Raw genomic sequence first — 21985 nt, forward strand, 5'->3', positions numbered from 1 at the left:
GAAGAAATTGTTCATTTATTCATATTTAATTTGCATATTTCAGCAGATTATTATTATTATAATTATTTAAGATGAACAGTCATTTATTCTCTGGATTCCTTCATTAATAAAATGATGAGGAATTATTATTATTATTATGAATATTATGTGTTTAGTTTTTACACTCTTCATCTCAAGAGACAGCAGAACCACAAATCAGGATCAGAGAGGAAGTGAGGCTAGACCTCGTCCCCGCAGAGCATCCTGGTCCCCTAGGGTCCACGTAGACCGGGTCCGTTTGAGGATCCAGTCTGAACTAGACCTGGGGCCTGTACTATGAAGCAGGATTTGTGCTTAGCGAGTCAACTTAAGCGTTAACCCTGGCTTTTCCGTCCTACGACGCTGGTTCACTTCTTACCGGGGTAGATCGCCATGGTAACTTACGCTGTGGAGCTAACCTGCTCCGGAGCAGGTTATGTTCCTGATAAGAGATCAACGTGGAGAAACACACCGCCGACTGACCAATCAGCTGTCTTGGTGCGCGGATATAAAAAAAAGAAGCTCGGTGGATCGTGAGAGGGTCTGGTAGGAGAACTATAGAGAGTACAGAGACCGGCAAAACCCTTTTGTCTGTGTCTGATGATGTTTTATATGAGAGATCCAGATTCTCATCGGAGGGAAAGACTTTTCTGTGTCAGCATACAGCCTACTTACCACTATGAATTATGTTTTTATATTTATTTGATTTGCTCCCAAGTCCGTTTTACACCGCCGGGATTGCAGCTGAAAGAATGAGGCTGATATTGTCATAAACCAGGTTATAAGAATACATCCAAGCAACAAATTCATTATTTTAAAGTCATGTGTTCGGCCTTTTATTGCTGAAGGACATCATAAGAGTTAATGGGACGAGAGAGAGCAACGACAAGATTTAAAAGACGGCCGCCGGGCGGATTCAAACCGGGGCCGCTGTAAGGAGCCCCGTATCATGGGGCGGTAAGACTACCACTAAGCTATCAACGAAGTCAAGGTGACAAATGAATCAGTCAGATCTTGTAGTGTCCTTATGATGGGGCAGTGATATTATACTACTAATACTATTAATACGACTTCCGCATTCACACAGTCGGTGAGATTTTGCCAGCTGTCCTTCCCGCCGCCTCTTTCATGTGCACGCGCTCATAGCTGGACAGGTAAACCCTGGGTTGAGTTAACGAGTTGATAACCAGCTTCGTTTGACCGTTTATCTCCGATTGCCTTTGTTAGGGTTACTCAAGCTGGATCTCTGAAAGAAACACTGGGTTTGTTGAACTCGCTTCGTAGTACAGGCCCCTGGATGTGGATCCCAGGTCTACTGCTGCAGACGTTTCACCAAGTGAGCAGCAGGTTCTGATGAAACCAACGAGGAAGTCCAGAATCAAATATGCTAAACAGGAAACACAGGAAGCAGACTGGATGTGAAGCCTGGATCTACATCTAGAACCAGGATCCTAACACAGACCCTCATCATGAGACAACTTCTGATATATATATTTATAAAGATACTTTACCAAATGTTTTGGGTTAATGTGAGACAAGCCTTTGGGTTCTTCATGGACAGAAGTGGTTTTGGTCTCACAGGTCTCCCATGGGTGCCATCTTTGCCCCGTGTCCTTCTTACTGTGGAATCGTGAACTCTGACCTTAACTGAGGCAAGTGAGACCTGCAGTCCTTTAGATGGTATTCTGGGCTCTTTTGGGACCTCCTGGATGAGTCCCCGATGTGGTCTTGGTGGAGTTCTGGTGGCCGATCGGTCCCGGGAAGGTTCACCACTGTTCCATGTTCTCTCTGTTTGTGAATAATGGTTCTCACTGTGGTTCTCTGGAGTCCCAGACCCTTAGAAAGGTCTTTGAGACCCTTTCCAGACTGATACATGGTTTCTTCCTCATACTTCTGATTTCTGGTTCAGATCTTTCAGCTTCACGTTGCCAGACAGGTTCTTTATAAGTGTTCAGATTGAACCGGTCTGGCAGGAATCCTTCCTGTGTGTCTTGTGAAATCAACTTTGGTCTTTTGGTTGATTGAGGAACAAAGGGGGGCACAGAGGGCCGGTCGGGTCGGATCGATTTATTACCTTCAATAAATGAACGAATCATTTAAAAACTATCCAATATTAAAATCAGTTTGATGATCTGAAACACTTAATTGAGGAATATGCAAAGGTCTGGAGCAGGCTCCCTAGTCTGGAGCAGGCTCCCTAGTCTGGAGCAGGCTCACTGGTCTGGAGCAGGCTCGCTGGTCTGGACTCTGGTTCTTCTTGGGTGTCGTGTTTCTGCTGAAGAACGTTTGGAGACGTTCTAAAGTTAAAGCTCCAATAATCTCCTTCATTCGTCACTAGTTCGGTTCTATTAACGACCATAAACGTGGACTCAGCAGAGCTGAGCGGAGGTCATGTGATCAGAGTCTTTACGAGGTGGAAACAGAACCAACACGAAGCTTCACAGAGAAACACTTTGATACTTGATGAGGTGTTTGATCCGGCGCTGCCTTCAGGAACAACGCGTGTTTGATGACACAACAAGGTGTGTTATAACAAAGCTGATGATGAAGACAAACACTTCATCTTCTTCTCTGAGTGTGAAAACAAGTTGCTTTGGTGAACTGGGACGAGAACCAGTCAGGCCACACGATGCCTTCAGGGTCCTCGTAAAAACCAGGAGTTCCTCACGTTAACCAGACACGGAGCATCAGCACAAACAGTCCCTTAATATGAGGACGCTGCGGTTTCCTGCAGCCTCTAAATGCAGCAGCATCTGTGGAAAGTCCCGACTCCTTGCTTTCACTTCCACGTCAGCAGCCAATCAGAGAGAGAGCTGCTGATGAGTCATCAGGTACCAGGTGAAGCAGTAGAGAGAGAAGCGGTTCAGGACTTCAGGAGCCAAAGACCTGGATCAAGCTCAGACCTGATCCACTTTATTTATACAGCATGATTTTAACAAACACAAGGTTTCCAAAGAGCTGCACAACGAGATAAAACAATAAATAGATATAACACAACAAGATAAAACAATAAATAGATATAACACAACGAGATGAAACAATAAATAGATATAACACAACAAGATAAAACAATAAATAGATATAACACAACGAGATAAAACAATAAATAGATATAACACGAGATAAAACAATTAATAGATATAACACAACAAGATAAAACAATAAATAGATATAACACAACGAGATGAAGCATAATAGAAAGATTAAAACATATGCACGTAAACACATTAAATCATGAAGCCAACATCCTACATGATGTCAGAAGCCAAACTAAAGAGGTGAGTTTTAAAATGAGACAGTGAGGAGGCCTGTGAATGTGCAGCAGCAACCCAGAGAAAAGCTTTAGGCACCGTCAGGAGCAGCTGGTCAGCTGACCTGAGAGGGGGCGGGGAAAAGCCTCAACTGGAAAAAGCTCCACTTCACCACAGCTTTAATCTGGATGTCAGATTTCAGTTCTGTGTCCACTTTTACCCCCAGATGTTGACATTTGGCTTGTGATTCTGTGCCAAAGAACCCAGATCACATCATTAAAATGTAACGACATCCAGATACCAGAAACTCATCCATTAAAGTCCGTCTCCACGGCGACGACACACTGATGTACTTATTAAACTTCACCGTTCTACCAGGAGGCAAGAAGTTACTTCCTCCTGGTCGAGAACACGGAACTTTATTTTGAAATGTTCCTCACAAACAAGGTCATTAATTGTTATTAGTGTGTGTGTGTGTGTGTGTGTGTGTGTGTGTGTGTCAGCAGTCATGTGATCAGACACCTCAACCCAGCGTCTCTGGAAAGTCCCAACTCTTTACTTTCACTTCCTGTTCAGTCAGCAGCCAATCAGAGAGAGAGCTGCTGATGAGTCATCAGTTACCAGGGGCAGCAGTTTGCTGTTGGACAGCAGAGAGAGGTAGAGAGAGAGAGAGAGAGAGAGGAGTTCTGGCGCCCCCTGCTGGTTCGTACTGGTGAAGCTTTCATCTAATCTACATGATGCTACAACACGTTACTTATACTGTTATGGTTTATGGGATCAGTCGACAACTGGAGAACCACGACAAGCCTACGAGACTCGCAATGTTGGACTATACAGACCCGGTCTGACACCCACACCCAGTATCAGGTCTCCTCGAGTCCTGTATGTTCACCAACACTAAGTGTGACTTCCTCAAATAGCCCAAGTCTTTTTACGAGTGGAAACTTCTTCTTCGATTCGCTAAAACATCGCAGAGGTTTATGGGAACGTTTCCAAACCTGCTGGTTCCAAACAGTTCTAAACCTGCCGGTTCCAAACCTCCCTGCTACAACTACAGTCGACGAGGCTGAACGGCAAAATCTTCGTCATCATTGTCATCACACAGGAGTTGTCGTGTTGCCATGGCGACATGACATGGGTGTGAAAAAACAGTCGAAAAAGGCTTCGGGGGAGAATATTTCTGAACTTTTATTAACATATTCAACAAACTCAACAGAACCTCAGGAAAGTAAGTCAGCTAGCCCCGCCCCTTCCTGTGGCTGACTTCCAGTGTGCAGACCACCTGTCTGAGGAGTCGGTGTTCAGGTGCAGACAGGTGAGAGGAGTCGGTGTTCAGGTGCAGACAGGTGAGAGGAGTCGGTGTTCAGGTGCAGACAGGTGAGAGGAGTCGGTGTTCAGGTGCAGACAGGTGAGAGGAGTCGGTGTTCAGGTGCAGACAGGCGAGAGGAGTCGGTGTTCAGGTGCAGATGGGTGAGAGGAGTCGGCGTTCAGGTGCAGCAGACAGGTGAGAGGAGTCGGTGTTCAGGTGCAGACAGGTGAGAGGAGTCAGTGTTCAGGTGCAGCAGACAGGTGAGAGGAGTCGGTGTTCAGGTGCAGACAGGTGAGAGGAGTCGGCGTTCAGGTGCAGCAGACAGGTGAGAGGAGTCGGTGTTCAGGTGCAGACGGGTGAGAGGAGTCGGTGTTCAGGTGCAGCAGACAGGTAAGAGGAGTCGGTGTTCAGGTGCAGCAGACAGGTGAGAGGAGTCGGTGTTCAGGTGCAGCAGACAGGTGAGAGGAGTCGGTGTTCAGGTGCAGATGGGTGAGAGGAGTCAGTGTTCAGGTGCAGCAGACAGGTGAGAGGAGTCGGTGTTCAGGTGCAGACAGGTGAGAGGAGTCAGTGTTCAGGTGCAGACAGGTGAGAGGAGTCAGTGTTCAGGTGCAGACAGGTGAGAGGAGTCGGTGTTCAGGTGCAGACAGGGTAGAGGAGTCGGTGTTCAGGTGCAGACAGGGTAGAGGAGTCGGTGTTCAGGTGCAGATGGGTGAGAGGAGTCGGTGTTCAGGTGCAGACGGGTGAGAGGAGTCGGTGTTCAGGTGCAGACAGGTGAGAGGAGTCGGTGTTCAGGTGCAGACAGGTGAGCTGCAGGGGAGGAGTCAACCTGGTCACAAAGTCTCGCTCTCCTCGACTGAACCTCTTCATCTCTGAAACAACATGAGCAGTTGGTCAACATGGACTGTTGGTCAACATGAACAGTTGGTCAACATGGACTGTTGGTCAACATGGACTGTTGGTCAACATGAACAGTTGGTCAACATGGACTGTTGGTCAACATGGTCGAGTACCTTCTGGTCTCTGGTGGTTCTGTTTCCTGCAGGTGAGACACAGCTGATGACACACGACATCACTGCTGCACAAACTCAACAGGAAGTGGAGGAGAGTGTCATCGGAGTCCCACACCTGAGAGAGAGAGACAGGTGAATACACACACCTGAGAGAGAGACAGGTGAATACACACACCTGCGAGATAGAGAGACAGGTGAATACACACACCTGAGAGAGAGACAGGTGAATACACACACCTGAGAGAGAGACAGGTGAATACACACACCTGCGAGATAGAGAGACAGGTGAATACACACACCTGAGAGAGAGACAGGTGAATACACACACCTGACAGACAGACATGTGAATACACACACCTGAGAGAGAGAGACAGGTGAATACACACACCTGAGAGAGAGAGACAGGTGAATACATACACCTGAGAGAGAGACAGGTGAATACACACACCTGAGGGGTATTCCACCAAACTCGCTAATTAAAGCGGTGCTTACCTGGTTAAGCCTGGTTAGAACTAACGCCAACTTCCACTTGCGGCTAAACCCGTTCCATTAACGCATTTCAGCCGCGCCTTGTTGAGGCCAGAGGTGGGTAGAGTAGCCAAAAATTGTACTCAAGTAAGAGTACTGTTACTTTAGAATAATATGACTCAAGTAAAAGTAAAAAGTATTGTCACCCTGTGTTACTTGAGTAAGAGTAAAAAGTAATGGGTGAAAAAACTACTCAAGTACAGAGTAACTGCCGAGTAACCTCCTTTATTAATCAGGTCAAATAATGTCAAATAATGCACGGAGAATTCCCTTAGACAACTGAAACAGTTTATAATAAACAATTATAAATAAATAACTCCACTTGTTTCGGGAGACACAAATGGCAACGCATAATGTAGCTGTTTTTTTTTTTTGCCTGGAGTGTGAACATTTCTTTTATGTGGGGCCAGGGGTGTTGTGCCTCCTCCTCTTCGGCTTCTTCGGAATTACATGCCGTCTCCATCGTTTTGTTTCTGCGCTCTTTTCCGCCTGTTTGCCGCGGGGAATGTGTGTGCGGTCATGTGATGGCTTAGGCTCTGCCTGATTGGTGAAACGGAGTTAGACGTCGCTAGTGGCTACATTTGATTGTAGAGATGCAGTCATGTGATAGTCACAGAGCCTCTGGGAAGTCCCGACCTTAAATCATTGCTCTGGTCCCCACATAAACAAAACAGACCATGCAGCAGACGGATCGATAAAAAAAAAAAAGTAGCAAACAGAATCAGCCCAATGTAACGGAGTAAAAGTACCGCTCCTTCTTCACAAATTTACTTAAGTAAAAGTAAAAAGTATGCTGCTTTGAAACTACTCATAGAAGTACAATTTTTCCAAAAAGTTACTCAAGTAAATGTAACGGAGTAAATGTAGCGCGTTACTACCCACCTCTGGTTGAGGCTAATTCAAGCCAGGTTAAAGTTGTCGTGTGTTACGCCGTTCACGGGATATGAAGCCAGACCAGAACCGTGAATGTCGAATCATTGAGAAAATGACAGAAAAGACCAGAGAAAAAATCATTGATGGAACTGTACGAGGAGTACAAACCCATCATAACCGATAAAGGGAATACTGTAGTGATAAATAAAAATCACGAGGCTGCTTGGGCAAGAATTGCCGAGCGATTAAATACAGAAGTACCGTTAAGAGTAACATGTTCTAATATAACACTGACAACGATTTCTCTAACGTGAGGATAGTGTAGAGGTAACGTGACGGCTTTGTACGCGGCCGGCCACGGTTCAATTCCCGACTATGGAAGTTTGAGAAATTCCTTTGGGTTCTGGGGAAATTGTATGACATATTTATCATAGTTAAGGTAAAATGTTGGTCTAATTATCTGATCTAAAGACAATTATACAAAAAAAAAACACACACATGAGATGTCCTCGACAGGATGTGAACCTGGGATGCCCACATCCCGGGGCAGGAGCATCACCACTCACCCAACTGCGGGTATTAAGTTATGATATGGCCAGTCAGTGTTAAACAAAATAAACGATTTATTCATATTTTTTAATTGCAAGCGTGTATTTTTAGACGCTTGATGAAAATATAGTCTGTTTGTACTTGATATATGTAATTTTGGTAATGTTTGGTCTTTCACGTGACGAAATCACGAGGACTAGGCTTGGCGGAACCTTCTGCTGGTACAGTTGTTTCCGACAGACGGACTTCTCTGAAACCCCCGCTAAAGTAAGCCTGATGGTTAGCCTGCCCCGGAGCAGGCTAGTTTGGTCGGATAAATTCCCATGGTTACTTAGCGGAGAGTCCCTCAAGTCACGTTGATGGAACGCAACTCTCGCTAAAGGTAGCGAGGCTTATCGACATTAGCCCGGCTTTGCACTTAGCGAGTTTGATGGAATACCCCTCTGAGAGAGAGAGACAGGTGAATACACACACCTGAGAGAGACAGATAACACAAACACACTGTGATTGGTCCACAGTCGCTGTGATGTCAAACAGGAAGTGGTACTGACCCCGCCCCGCCCCCGGGGGTAGACTCCGATGTGACCTCTGACCCTGAGTGCTCTCTGAAGCCCCTCCCACTGAGAATCGGCCAATCCCAGCAGATGACGAACTAGAGCGCCTGAGAACCACACGTGGGCCTCGCCGGTCCCGTCATCAATCACCAGCCTGATTCATGGAGTACAAAGTACACAAACACGCAGTCTCAGAGAGTAGAAGTACATAGAAATACACAGTAAAGAACAGAAGAGGTCTTACTTCGCTTTGGACTCAAAGACGGATGAGGTCGAAGGGCACTGAGGACCGGAACAAGTCTGAAAGATGGAGAGACATCAGTCACGAACCTCAAGGAGACTAGCGCCCTCTACAGGCTGCATACGTCATTACAAGCAGAACCACATTATCCCCAGGAGAACCTAGTAGAACCCAGTAGAACCCAGTAGGGCACCAGTAGGACCCAGTAGACCCCAGTAGGACCCAGTAGACCCTAGTAGAACCCAATTGAACCCAGTAGGCCCCAGTAGAACCCAGTAGACCCCAGTAGACCCCAGTAGACCCCAGTAGAACCCGTTAGAACACCTGCATGTAGAGACTCCCACACAGCGAGCAGCTCCACTGCAGCTGCAGGAACAGGAAACACACCACATGACCTTTGACCTGACCCACAATGCACTTCTGCTCCCTGCTCACTGCATAGACATATATACATAGACGCCGCATAGCGTGCTGGAACGTAACCCAGCGTCGCCGCCATATTGGATGGGTCTCCTCACTCCAGGCTAGCACCAGAGTCAATCGGAGTCAACGGAGAGCGAGCAACTATGCCGGTATTTTGTGCAGCTTACGGTTGCAATAACCGGCGTAGTATTGATACCAGATCGCGTGGGATTACCTTTCACAAGTAAGATTGAACAATAATTTTGGTTATTTTACCATTTATAACATTTTGTCATCGTAACTAACGTCACTGACGTGTAACGTTGTTACAGCAGGAACTGGTACTCTCTCTCATTGTCTCTTGCTGTTTTGTTTTGAAGGTTTCCCAGTGATACAGGCTTGAGGAGGCAATGGGAAGTTGCTATTAAACGGGAGAATTTTGTTGCGACCTAGTCGTCAAAGCTCTGTAGTGAGCACTTCAAGCCTGATGATTTTGACAGGACGGGTCAGATTGTCATTGATTAAGTTGTTTTTAAGTATTACGTTTCTTATATTTTAGCATGTAGTGACAAGGAAAACACAAACTTCAAGGAAAGCTGAAGAGAGCCTACCAGTGGACCTTTCTCAGCATTTCCCTGAAAGTGAACCTCAGCCCAATGATGTGAGTATTTGTGGGCTATTTGATATGTTTCATACAGCTGTGAGCATCATGGCTCTGGTCATATCAAAATCTCTCCCTTGCTTTCTGCAACTCTTCTCAGACATACTCGCATACCACACTTTTTATATGTTATAAATAAATAAATACACAGATGAACACATACACACCCCCTTTCACTGACACTCTCTCACACACACACGCACCCTTTCTCTGTTTCTCATACTCATGGTGCTGGCAGTGATATTACGGGTATGAAATTAAGAATGTGTGCCTGCACATATGCAGTGCTATGCACCAAACACCTGTGAGTGGTATGATATAAACATCACTGAAAATATTTTCATCCTTCTTTCTACTAGGACCACTCCTATGCATTGCCCACCTCTCCTACTCGTCTTAAGGCCAGACTCAGTGAAGCTTTGGCAAGAGTGGAGAGTCTAGAGCGGGAGAAGCAAAATGCAAAGAACAAAATGTATAAAACTATGTGTACACATGTGTTCCATGTAGCAATTCACTATCACACTGTCTCTTACTGATACACCAAGATACAACCGAGTCATTGTTAATGTTATTAGTTAACACCTGTGCTTTCCTAAAGTGGTAAGTCAAAATGTCTCCTGATACAGTACATCTTACAAACTTTTTCAGATTGTTACCACCATTGAATGTGATGTTTAATCCAATACTGTTTTTACAGTTCTTTACACAGAGTGTGTGTGTGTGTGTGTGAGAGAGAGAGTGTGTGTGTGTGTGTGTGTGTGTGTGTGAGAGAGAGAGAGAGAGAGAGAGAGAGAGAGAGACAGAGAAAAATAAATTCAAATGAACAATCAAACTTGTTTCTTTATTAAAATATAAAAATAATTAATTTATACATTTATCAATATGCCATACCATATGTCTTTGTTAAAGAGCGTAATACAAAGTCTTTCAGCACGAAAGCATGTGTTTTTAACAGCGTCCTGTATCATAACTGAATCTCTGCTGTTTGTAACAAACCAAACCGTGTGAAAATCGGGTAAAAATTCGGGGAGTTGTGATTAACGTAGTCGGGTTTACACCTTCCTCAGTAGAAGTAAATGCACTGGGGGCGCATTGGGGGCCCAGCCAAGATGGCGGCCGCGCTGATACGTGCTCCAATAGGCAGCGTCAGTCTATGAGGCGTCTATATGTCTATATGTCTATGGCTCACTGCCCACACACACAGATGCATCATGGGAGCAGGAGTAGGCCGGGCAGAGCTGACAGGAAACAGAAGAAACTGATCAATAACAGAAGAAACAACGACCTCAACATGTTATTGATCTGCAGGTGTGTCACCTCGTCTCTCCCACAGAGATCACTGTTATAGAGCTGACAGGTAGAGACCTGCAGTACACACCTCCAGACCTGCAGGACAGAGGGACATGGAGACACGGAGACATGGAGACAAGGAGACATGGAGACATGGAGACACAGAGACACGGAGACATGGAGACACAGAGACATGGAGACAGGGAGACAGAGAGACACGGAGACATGGAGACACAGAGACATGGAGACAGGGAGACAGAGAGACACAGAGACACGGAGACACAGAGACACGGAGACACAGAGACAGGGAGACACGGAGACATGGAGACACAGAGACACGGAGACATGGAGACACAGACACACGGAGACAGGGAGACACGGAGACAGAGAGACACGGAGACAAGGAGACATGGAGACACAGAGACATGGAGACACGGAGACATGGAGACAGGGAGACACAGAGACATGGAGACACGGAGACAGGGAGACACATAGACACAGAGACACGGAGACACGGAGACACAGAGACATGGAGACACGGAGACAGAGAGACACAGAGACACGGAGACACAGCGACATGGAGACAGGGAGACACGGAGACACGGAGACAGGGAGACACGGAGACACGGAGACATGGAGACACGGAGACACGGAGACAGAGAGACATGGAGACATGGAGACAGAGAGACACGGAGACATGGAGACACGGAGACACGGAGACATGGAGACACAGAGACACGGAGACATGGAGACACGGAGACACAGAGACACGGAGACACGGAGACACAGACACACGGAGACACGGAGACACGGAGACACAGAGACACGGAGACATGGAGACACAGAGACACGGAGACACGGAGACATGGAGACACGGAGACACGGAGACATGGAGACACGGAGACACGGAGACATGGAGACACGGAGACACAGACACACGGAGACAGGGAGACACGGAGACAGAGAGACACGGAGACAAGGAGACATGGAGACAGGGAGACACGGAGACATGGAGACACGGAGACACGGAGACATGGAGACACGGAGACACAGACACACGGAGACAGGGAGACACGGAGACAGAGAGACACGGAGACAGGGAGACACGGAGACAGAGAGACACGGAGACATGGAGACACGGAGACACAGACACACGGAGACAGGGAGACACGGAGACATGGAGACACGGAGACACGGAGACATGGAGACACGGAGACACAGACACACGGAGACAGGGAGACACGGAGACAGAGAGACACGGAGACATGGAGACACGGAGACACAGACACACGGAGACAGGGAGACACGGAGACATGGAGACACGGAGACACGGAGACATGGAGACACGGAGACACAGACACACGGAGACAGGGAGACACGGAGACAGAGAGACACGGAGACATGGAGACACGGAGACACAGACACACGGAGACAGGGAGACACGGAGACAGAGAGACACGGAGACAAGGAGACATGGAGACACAGAGACATGGAGACACGGAGACATGGAGACAGGGAGACACAGAGACATGGAGACACGGAGACAGGGAGACACATAGACACAGAGACACGGAGACACGGAGACACAGAGACATGGAGACACGGAGACAGAGAGACACAGAGACACGGAGACACAGCGACATGGAGACAGGGAGACACGGAGACACGGAGACAGGGAGACACGGAGACACGGAGACATGGAGACACGGAGACACGGAGACAGAGAGACATGGAGACATGGAGACAGAGAGACACGGAGACATGGAGACACGGAGACACGGAGACATGGAGACACAGAGACACGGAGACATGGAGACACGGAGACACAGAGACACGGAGACACGGAGACACAGACACACGGAGACACGGAGACACGGAGACACAGAGACACGGAGACATGGAGACACAGAGACACGGAGACACGGAGACATGGAGACACGGAGACACGGAGACATGGAGACACGGAGACACGGAGACATGGAGACACGGAGACACGGAGACAGAGAGACATGGAGACATGGAGACAGAGAGACACGGAGACATGGAGACACGGAGACACGGAGACATGGAGACACAGAGACACGGAGACATGGAGACACGGAGACACAGAGACACGGAGACACGGAGACACAGACACACGGAGACACGGAGACACGGAGACACAGAGACACGGAGACATGGAGACACAGAGACACGGAGACACGGAGACATGGAGACACGGAGACACGGAGACATGGAGACACGGAGACACGGAGACATGGAGACACGGAGACACGGAGACACGGAGACACGGAGACACGGAGACACGGAGACACAGAGACACGGAGACATGGAGACACAGAGACACGGAGACACGGAGACACGGAGACACGGAGACATGGAGACACGGAGACATGGAGACATGGAGACACAGAGACATGGAGACAGAGAGACACGGAGACACGGAGACATGGAGACACAGAGACATGGAGACAGAGAGACACGGAGACACGGAGACATGGAGACACGGAGACACGGAGACACGGAGACACAGACACACGGAGACACGGAGACACAGAGACACGGAGACATGGAGACACAGAGACACGGAGACACGGAGACACGGAGACATGGAGACACGGAGACATGGAGACATGGAGACACAGAGACATGGAGACAGAGAGACACGGAGACACGGAGACATGGAGACACGGAGACATGGAGACACGGAGACACGGAGACACGGAGACACAGACACACGGAGACACGGAGACACAGAGACACGGAGACATGGAGACACAGAGACACGGAGACACGGAGACACGGAGACACGGAGACATGGAGACACGGAGACATGGAGACATGGAGACACAGAGACATGGAGACAGAGAGACACGGAGACACGGAGACATGGAGACACAGAGACATGGAGACAGAGAGACACGGAGACACGGAGACAGGGAGACATGGAGACAGGCAGACACGGAGACACGGAGACATGGAGACACGGAGACAGGGAGACATGGAGACACAGAACCAGGGAGACATGGAGACACAGAGACAGGGAGACACGGAGACACGAAGACACGTAGACAGGGAGACATGGAGACACGGAGACACGGAGACACAGAGACACGGAGACATGGAGACACGGAGACATGGAGACATGGAGACACAGAAACATGGAGACAGAGAGACACAGAGACACGGAGACACGGAGACACGGAGACATGGAGACACGGAGACAGGGAGACATGGAGACACAGAACCAGGGAGACATGGAGACACAGAGACAGGGAGACACAGAGACATGGAGACACGGAGACATGGAGACACGTAGACAGGGAGACACGGAGACACGTAGACAGGGAGACATGGAGACACGGAGACACGGAGACAGGGAGACATGGACACACAGAGACACGGAGACACAGAGACACGGAGACACGGCGACATGGAGACAGGGAGACACGGAGACACGGAGACAGGGAGACATGGAGACACGGAGACATGGAGACACAGAGACACGGAGACAGAGAGACATGGAGACATGGAGACAGAGAGACACGGAGACACGGAGACATGGAGACACGGAGACATGGAGACACAGAGACACAGAGACATGGAGACATGGAGACACGGAGACACAGGGACACGGAGACACATATCTGCAAGACAACAAGACAACCTTTTTAACTTTTAAAACGCTGGTTTTCTGAATGGAGTCTGGTTGATGGGTGCTAGGCTACGCTAACCTCTAGACTGGAGACAGAGGAGAGTTACTTTGTGTATATATATATATATATATATATATATATGCATGTGTCAGCACACAGCGAGGTCCGTTTACCTGCAGCTCAGCAGAGTGTTTGTTGAGCTGAGCACTGAACTGCAGCACCGTGTGAGCGTAGGACGTGATGCGTAACGGCAGGATGTGGTCGTGGGCCAATCGCAGTACCATCTCCCCCACCAGCTCCCCTAAGCTCCGCCCCGTCACCCCCAGACGACCCCCCCAGCACTTCCTGCAGGCGGGAGGCGCTGTCCAGCGGCGTGTTGACGAACGGGTACGCTCGCTCCTGAGTGGACACGGACAGATGTGATGCAACGTGACCCGGCAGCAGTGTGCAGGGTGCGTGGTGAGTTCAAGGACGGACTTTACCTCGGTGAATCTGAGCTCCATCGCCGGCACGCCAGCAAACGCTGTGAAACTGTACGCTCCACTGTTCAGGTACAGCGGCTTCACGCTGAGGAGGAACGTTTCCCTGATGAATCAGGTCATTGATTTCCTTATTAGTTATTGATTGGACGTGTTTGTTGTGTGTCTCACATCCTCCAGCTGCCTCCCTCCCTCTCTGCCTGGCTGAAGATGGTCTGACCCGCATGTTTCGGATGCTCCACCTTCCACACATGAACACTTGTCACATAACGCGGACTTCAACAGGAAATATGTACATTTCTACGGAACAGAACTACGTCATTATACATCATGAAGGGGAGTGTCCACCTGTCTGATGGCGGCGTCCAGCAGGTCGACCAGCAGAGGACTGGTGTAGGCCGACAGGACGTCGTCACCTGCAGACAGACAGACAGACAGACAGACAGACAGACAGACAGACAGACAGACAAAGGTCAGAGGGCAGGCAGAGGACTGAATGACATTATGTTGTTCATGCTTCCTGCTCTCTGATTGGACGGACCTCCAGCCATTCAGTGGCGCCAACATTCCCAAAATCTCCAGCGTCCCAGCTGACGAACAGCAAACTCCGTCTGGGACTGAAGCCTGCACACACAAACAAACTCCAGCATTGCTGCTCCTGCTTCCTGTCAACACGTCAGCCCACCATGAGGCCGTACCAGCCTCCCAGCAACACCCTGATCTACTTCCTGTCACTACAGTCCGCCTCCAGGTGAGTCGTACCGTTCTTCACCATGACAGAGAACGTTCGAGCCAGCTCCAAGAGAATCGCTGTTCCGACTCCAGACTTCACGGCTCCTGGTCCCAGTGAGTCCCTCTGAGCTCCCAGGATGATGTACTGGTCTGACAGAGAGAGAGAGCGGTTCGTGGTCATCCAGGAGTCCCAGTGGATTCAGATCCACGCTACAGGAAGTAGTACCTGGCTCGAGTCGGCCCTCCAGAGAGGAGAAGATGTTGTTCAGCAGGACCGGCATCATGGCGTTGTGGACCGACATCTTCACTCTGCGTCCAGAGCTGAGGTCTGGACCGACCACGCAGCGCACATACGGCAAGCGACCCCGCCATGACGGAGGACAGGCCGGACCCGACAGCTGGCTGAGACACGGAGGAACGCAGTGAGGTCACAAGAAGACCTGAGCAGGTCACCTGAAGGGGGCGGGGCTCACCTGAGCAGCTTGGCGGCTACAGTGGCAGTGATTGGCAGGGCGGGGATGAGCGGCAGGCCGGAGGACTGGATGGGCGGGAACTGAGTGTGGTTGAAGGATGGGAAGCCGGGGGTGAAGGGGTCACCTGACCCCAGGTGGACCTGTGATTAGAAGGCACAGAGGGGGATGCTGATTGGTCAGGAGCAGCAACACGTGGAACAGGTGTGTGTCTCCATGTATGAGTGTGTGTTACATGTTCGGACACGGCGGTGTGTGTGTTCAGTCCGAGTCGACGAGGGTCCTGCGGCAGGTCGGCGGGATCGGGGTAGATCAAAGCCCCGCCCGCCCCGCTCATCTCAGCCAACCAGACCTTCTCTGCGAAACTGACCCCGCCCCCGACACGCATCACCACCACGCAGCCAACCACGGACACGCCCATGCTCTTCAGCCAATTAAAATCCTCTGGGCGGCCGTAGTTGGCGTAGACCACGCCCCCCTGCAGAGAGAGGGAGGCAGGTGAAGATACACAAGTGTGTGGTTACCATGGTGACAAACACATCTACCTATCTCACCGTGGTACTTCCTGTGGCGCTGTATGGACAGTAGTCAGACGGGTTCAAGGAAATCTGCTCTGAGATCAGTCCTGCAGAGTCCACCAGCCACAGAGAGCTCCTCTGAGTCCTGCAAACAAACAAACAAACAAACAAACAAACAAAGTCTCCCCTTTGACGTCACGTGTGCGCCCTCTACTCACCTGTGGGGGAACTGCAGCGTGGCGTACAGGGACTCGGTCCACGTGTGATCCATCTGCAGCGTCCTGAAGCGGCGGAGGATCTCTGAGGCCAGAGTCGTGCCGTCTGAGGAACCTGGAGGATGATTGGCTCTGCTGACCTGACTGATGACAAACACAAACGCTCCACTGTATCTCCTGCAGGGAGGAGGAGGAGGAGGAGGGCTAGAAGGCCCCACGCTGAGTCTCCACTCTGCTGAAGAACCCAGAACAACCAGGACAGACCACCTCTGGTCTGAACCAGCTGAAGGGGGACTGATCCCAAACCAGCCCCTCATCCTAAGTGTTACGCTTCAATAAAGAGGAATCGTGTACCAACCTCACGGTGTTGTGGATATCTTCATCCTGCAGCAGCCTCCTCATCATCACCCGCAGCTCTCCCAGGTAAAGCCCCGCCCCTACCGCTTCAGGTGGTTTAGCCCCGCCCCCCTGGACCTCATCCTCCTGACCCCCCACCTGGGAGCAGTGGTACCTGCCACCAAACAATGCGTAGGCCAATAGGAACGCTGAGAGAGAAACAGGCCACACCCACTTTAATCACATGATCCAACTAATCAATTAAAGTGTGTGTGTGTTCGTGTGTGTGTGTGTGTGTGTGTCTGTGTGTGTGTGTGTGTGTGTGTGTGTGTGTGTGTGTGTGTGTGTGTGTGTGTGTGTGTACCAGTGGTGAAGATGATGACACCGCTGCACACACACAGATTTGTGCTGGTTCTCTGGTAACCATGCCGATACCTCCTCACCAACGCTGTGATGTCACTGCTAGGCCCCGCCTCCTCCTCCTCCTCTTCCTCTGATGTCATAAATGTCAGTTCCACCCTCCGAGCTGCTTCCGCCTCCTCATCCTCAGCCACACTGACTGAGGAAGCCTGTGGGGAGAGAGGAGTAACCATGGTTACAGGTCAGAGGAGGAGGAGCTTGTCCCCATGTGGCGCTATGACCCGATCCCAACGTCCACCCTCAGACCTTGATGGTTTACAGCCGACCGACCCAAATCATCAAGTCCTTTATGCAGGTTCTGTAAGTCCGCACTTACAGGAATTACCCACAATTCATAGCGTTGAAACTCGTCGTTACCAGGGAAACCAACTACAAGAAAATAGCCGTAGGTCTGTACTGTACGTCATTGTTTCTATTCAAAGCTTCTGTATTTGAACGTCTGTCTGCTGATGATTCATTAGGGCCTGAGCCAGGGACAACGTCGGGCCACAAGGGCCCTCATGAAACTGTAGGAGTTCTGAGGGCCTTTTGGGGGCCTTAGCAGTAAAAACACAGCGAGGGCCTGGTGGTTCTTGGTGGTTCTTGGTGTTTCTTGGTGTTTCCTGGCGGTTCCTGGAGGTTCTTGGTGTTTCCTGGCGGTGCTTCCAGGTTCTTGGTGTTTCCTGGCGGTTCCTGGTGGTGCTTTGGCGTCCAGTGTGATCCCCACGACTTGGGATGCGCCCAGAATCTGATCCTGCAGAGCCTCCTGATTGGTTTGTCACAGGGGTCAGAGACCAGCATGTTGTTTGATCTGGTTAACTTTATTAACAGCTAAGCAAACACACAGCAGCTGAAGCTGCCTGCTGTCAAACCTTTAACTGCTGCTTCACTAACTTCCTGTGCTGCTCGTCTTCACGCTGCGGTCCATCGGCAGCAACACTAACTGACCAATAAGGGATTGAGATCAGATGTTTGTCCGGCGTGTCGGACGAAGGGTTTCTGTCTACTAACCTTGTTCATTCCTCCTCTCTCTTCTCTCTCTCCTTCCATCCGCCTGCTGTCGGTTCTCACTCAACTTTGGACCGTCCAATGAGACCCTCCTCTTGTGTCACCTGACCCGCTGTCACACAGACAGCTGGTAGAATTAAACACAGATGAGTCAGAGTTGGCAGCTCATTCTAATGGGGAAATAAGGGAAAATACAGGAATACTAAGTGGAAATAAAGGGGGAAAGGTGAAAATAAGGGGAAATAAGGAAACGGGTGCATTTCAAGCTTGTCATGAAGGTTATTGGGCTTGTTTACACGTCAACTAATGTTAGAAAATCAACATGAATTGACTGAGTTATTCAGTAATCTGTCTTATTAACACATGAATCCTGTGTAATACAGTTTTAACTCACCTATAAGGGAGCAGCAGGCTGAAGGCTGGCCGGTCAGGAGGAAGTTTGTGTCATGATTTGCATATAGCGGGGTAAAAATGGTTTGACCCAAAAGCAGAGACAAAAAGGAAACGACACAAAGTGTTTTTATTTTTACTGGAAAAACAAAGTCAAACTGAAGGAGATCAAAAAGAGCATTCTAAAGAAACAGGCTGATTCAAATAAAGAAACACGTACTATGAACAAAAACCAGAAGGACACGGGACGTCTGGACACGGGAACACAGACTTTAGACACAAGGAGGCAGGGAGCGGACGGGGAACAGGTGAGACACATTCAGGCAGGGAGGTAATCAAGACACCAGAAACAACAAGGACCAGGAAGGACACGACAGGAAACCAGCACAGGAGACAAAACTACACATTAAAACAGGGAAGTAAACTATGAAAAACCCAGATCATGGTCATCAGGTCTACAGACTGTCTTCCACTGCTGCTGCATCCATCAGGACCGAGTCCAGAACAGAGTTCTGTCTCGATGATAGAGATCCTGGAAGCGTGACTGGATTCTGTCAGGAGAGATCAGACACGTTTCCCCTTTTGAGAAGTCAGCATTATGTTTTACATGGAGTAGATGGTTCCTGGTATTAACGCTGGTCCAATAAGTCCACAGTGAGTCAGAGAGTTCTGGTGGTTTATTGTGTTAGAAAACATTTCACTCCAGTAAAAATATATAAATCCAACAATCACACGACCTGCAAGATGATTAGAATACATGATATTTGATTTTAAAACAGTTATTTTGTTGATATGGGTGTTAAATATTGATTTCACACAGTAAAGCATCACACCAGAGTCCAGACTAAGTCCTGGATCAGGGTTTGGATAGTATCAGAACAGATCATGAGGGAATCAGGTGTTGAGCCAGTCCAGTCCAGCAGGTGGCAGCACTGACAACAAGAAGCAGGTCCAAGCAGCTGCTGTTTCTACTTCCATCTCACAAACAGCTACTGGACCAAGTCCGGGACCAGGTCCGGGCTCAGTTACTGGGGACCAGGATCCGGCCTGGATAAAACAAAAGCAGAGACGAGGACAGGGTCAGCCCCAAATACTGATACCACATCATTAAATCTAGACTAAACGGGTTCCAGACCAGGTTTCAGAAGTACTAGTATGGATGAAATAATTCCAGACTCTGATGAACCCGGTCTGGAAAAAGAGGTGTGAGTCCAAACGGACCCTAAACTAAAGAGGGTCCTGATCTGACCTCTGGCCTTCCTCTTGTAGTAGATGAATCCAGCCAGAGACAAGGTCAGACCCAGGATCAGTCCTGAGGCTCCGATGGCGATCTTGTTCCTCTCAGACTCGGGCATGGATGGGTCTGAGGACAGACAGGTGGGGAGACAGGTGAGCAGAGAGACGGGTAAAGGGGCGGGTCAACAGGTGAGCAGAGAGACAGGTAAAGGGACGGGTCAACAGGTGAGCAGAGAGACAGGTATTTACCCCAGTCAGTCACCAGAGGTTGTTTCAGGCTGGCGTGGTCCACCACACAGGAGATCTTCTCTCCAGACCTGCAGGACATGAACCAACACATCCGTGATCTGGACCTGGACCTAAATCCAACTGGACCTGAACCTGGATCTTAACCCAACTGGACCTTAACCTGGACCTAACTGGACCTTAACCTGGACCTAATTGGACCTTAACCTGGACCTATCTGGACCTGAACCTGGACCAAACCCCAACTGGACCTGAACCTGGATCTAAACTCAACTGGACCTGAACCCAACTGGATCTGGACCTGGGTCTAAACCCAACTGGACCTGGACCTTAACCCAACTGGACCTGCCCTGGACCTAAACCCAACTGGACCTGGATCTAAATCCAACTGGACCTGAACCTGGACCTAACTGAACCTGAACCTAGACCTAACTGAACCTGAACCTTAACCCAAGTGGACCTGAACCAGTACCTGGACCTAAATCCAACTGGACCTGAGCCTGGACCTTAACTCAACTGGACCTGAGCCTGGACCTAACTGAACCTGAACCTGGACCTAACTGGACCTGAACCCGGACCTTAACCCAACTGGACCTGAGCCTGGACCTAACTGGACCTGAACCTAACTGGACCTGAACCTGGACCAAAACCCAACAGCACCTGAACCTGGACCTTAACCCAACTGGACCTGAGCCTGGACCTAACTGGACCTGAACCTGAACGTATTGGACCTGGACCCAACTGGACCTGCACCTATTGGACCTGGACCCAACTGGATGGGCGGTGGACCCACCTGGGTGTGTACTCCAGGTGAGAGTGGATCTGGTAGTACCAATCCCCGTCGGCCAGCTCGTCAGTGGAAGTGACATCAGAGGAGACTTCCTTCCCGTCTCGGCGCCAGCTCACTCTGATCTGTTTGGGGTAGAAGTCGAAGACGCTGCAGACCAGCATGGCCGGGTGTTTACCACCAGGGGACGCCACCAAGTGCAGTCTGACGTAGGGCGTCGCTGAAATACACATGTAGTATTACTATCGGTACTACTAGTATCAGCAGTGTTACTATCAGTACTAGTAGTATTACTATCGGTACTAGTAGTATCAGCAGAATTACTATGAGTACTAGTAGTATCAGCAGAATTACTATCAGTACTAGTATTACTATCAGTACTAGTAGTATCAGCAGAATTACTATCAGTACTACTAGTATCAGCAGAATTACTATCAGTACTAGTAGTATTACTATCAGTACGAGTAGCATCAGCAATATTACTATTAGCGGATATAAAAAAAAAAAGGATCTCGGTGGATCGTGAGAGGGTCTGGTAGGAGAACTATAGAGTGTACGGAGACCAGCAAAACCCTTTTTCTGTCCCTGACGATGTTTTATATGAGAGATCCAGATTCTCATCGGAGGGAAAGACTTTTCTGTGTCAGCATACAGCCTACTGACCACTATGAATTATGTTTTTATATTTATTTTATTTGCTCCCAAGTCCGTTTTACACCGCCGGGATTGCAGCTGAAAGAATGAGGCTGATATTGTCATAAACCAGGTTATAAGAATACACCCAAGCAACAAATCATTATTTTAAAGTTATATGTTTGGCCTTTTAT

General features: G+C 49.3%; 3 protein-coding genes, 1 long non-coding RNA gene and 1 pseudogene across 10 annotated transcripts in view; 2 read left to right on the forward strand and 3 right to left on the reverse strand.

Annotated features, from left to right (window-relative positions):
• Nucleotides 1–1983: 1983 nt before the first annotated feature.
• Nucleotides 1984–21985, forward strand: part of LOC311008674 — a 37581-nt gene continuing 17579 nt past the window's right edge. Inside the window, exons 1-4 of one of the 4 annotated variants that reach the window (XR_014596538.1) lie at nucleotides 1984–4540; nucleotides 4575–4739; nucleotides 4904–4955; nucleotides 5247–5369. This is a non-coding gene — a long non-coding RNA (uncharacterized lncRNA). Of the gene's footprint in view, nucleotides 4541–4563; nucleotides 4740–4903; nucleotides 4956–5246; nucleotides 5386–21985 lie in introns of those variants that run through there. The other 3 variants (XR_014596539.1, XR_014596540.1, XR_014596541.1) reach the window with 3 other exon arrangements.
• On the reverse strand, nucleotides 5132–8798 carry LOC311008664 (CST complex subunit CTC1-like; the record flags this gene model as incomplete). Its single annotated transcript, XM_084002472.1, has 5 exons — nucleotides 5132–5447; nucleotides 5589–5703; nucleotides 8090–8246; nucleotides 8337–8392; nucleotides 8658–8798. 5 exons carry the CDS (start codon nucleotides 8796–8798, stop codon nucleotides 5305–5307), a joined length of 612 nt encoding a protein of 203 aa, XP_083858598.1. The 3' UTR covers nucleotides 5132–5304.
• Nucleotides 8848–10521, forward strand: LOC311009038 (THAP domain-containing protein 1-like; annotated as a pseudogene). The gene is made up of 4 exons: nucleotides 8848–8979; nucleotides 9116–9396; nucleotides 9756–9868; nucleotides 10443–10521. The product of its transcript is annotated as a THAP domain-containing protein 1-like (transcript).
• On the reverse strand, nucleotides 14612–18627 carry LOC311008629 (transferrin receptor protein 2-like). Of its 2 annotated transcripts, XM_084002397.1 has the most exons (14): nucleotides 18503–18625; nucleotides 17457–17661; nucleotides 17115–17301; nucleotides 16760–16900; nucleotides 16578–16686; nucleotides 16259–16501; nucleotides 16027–16166; nucleotides 15780–15955; nucleotides 15584–15703; nucleotides 15363–15445; nucleotides 15170–15237; nucleotides 14993–15063; nucleotides 14825–14909; nucleotides 14690–14741 (listed from the first exon to the last, which is right to left on the reverse strand). In XM_084002397.1, the coding sequence occupies exons 1-13, from the start codon at nucleotides 18539–18541 to the stop codon at nucleotides 14905–14907; spliced, it is 1587 nt and encodes a 528-aa protein (XP_083858523.1). In that variant the 5' UTR covers nucleotides 18542–18625; the 3' UTR covers nucleotides 14690–14741; nucleotides 14825–14904. The 2 variants fall into 2 exon arrangements, with proteins under 2 accessions (XP_083858522.1, XP_083858523.1); XM_084002396.1 differs by having other exon boundaries at nucleotides 14612–14741; nucleotides 14825–15063; nucleotides 18503–18627.
• Nucleotides 19549–21985, reverse strand: part of LOC311008657 (H-2 class II histocompatibility antigen, I-E beta chain-like) — a 5233-nt gene continuing 2796 nt past the window's right edge. The window contains exons 3-6 of one of the 2 annotated variants that reach the window (XM_084002452.1): nucleotides 21165–21378; nucleotides 20375–20442; nucleotides 20139–20252; nucleotides 19549–19936 (exon numbers count right to left, since the gene is read on the reverse strand). In XM_084002452.1, coding sequence (XP_083858578.1) covers nucleotides 19911–19936; nucleotides 20139–20252; nucleotides 20375–20442; nucleotides 21165–21378 — 422 coding nt within the window. In that variant the 3' untranslated portion in view covers nucleotides 19549–19910. Of the gene's footprint in view, nucleotides 19937–20132; nucleotides 20253–20374; nucleotides 20495–20600; nucleotides 20667–21133; nucleotides 21379–21985 lie in introns of those variants that run through there. The other variant, XM_084002453.1, reaches the window with a different exon arrangement.

The sequence above is a fragment of the Eutrigla gurnardus genome (genome assembly GCF_963514095.1).
Source record: "Eutrigla gurnardus genome assembly, chromosome: 23".
Classification (NCBI taxonomy): Eukaryota; Metazoa; Chordata; class Actinopteri; order Perciformes; family Triglidae; genus Eutrigla; species Eutrigla gurnardus.

Coding starts and splice junctions, on each gene's coding strand:
- LOC311008629 (XM_084002396.1), bottom strand. CDS start 18,541: ATGGAAGGAGAGAGAGAAGAGAGAGGAGGAATGAACAAG. Junction 16,502..16,577: donor GCGCCACAGGAAGTACCACG/GTGAGATAGGTA, acceptor CTCTCTCTGCAG/GGGGGCGTGGTCTACGCCAA. Junction 15,956..16,026: donor GTAGCCGCCAAGCTGCTCAG/GTGAGCCCCGCC, acceptor TCCGTGTCTCAG/CCAGCTGTCGGGTCCGGCCT.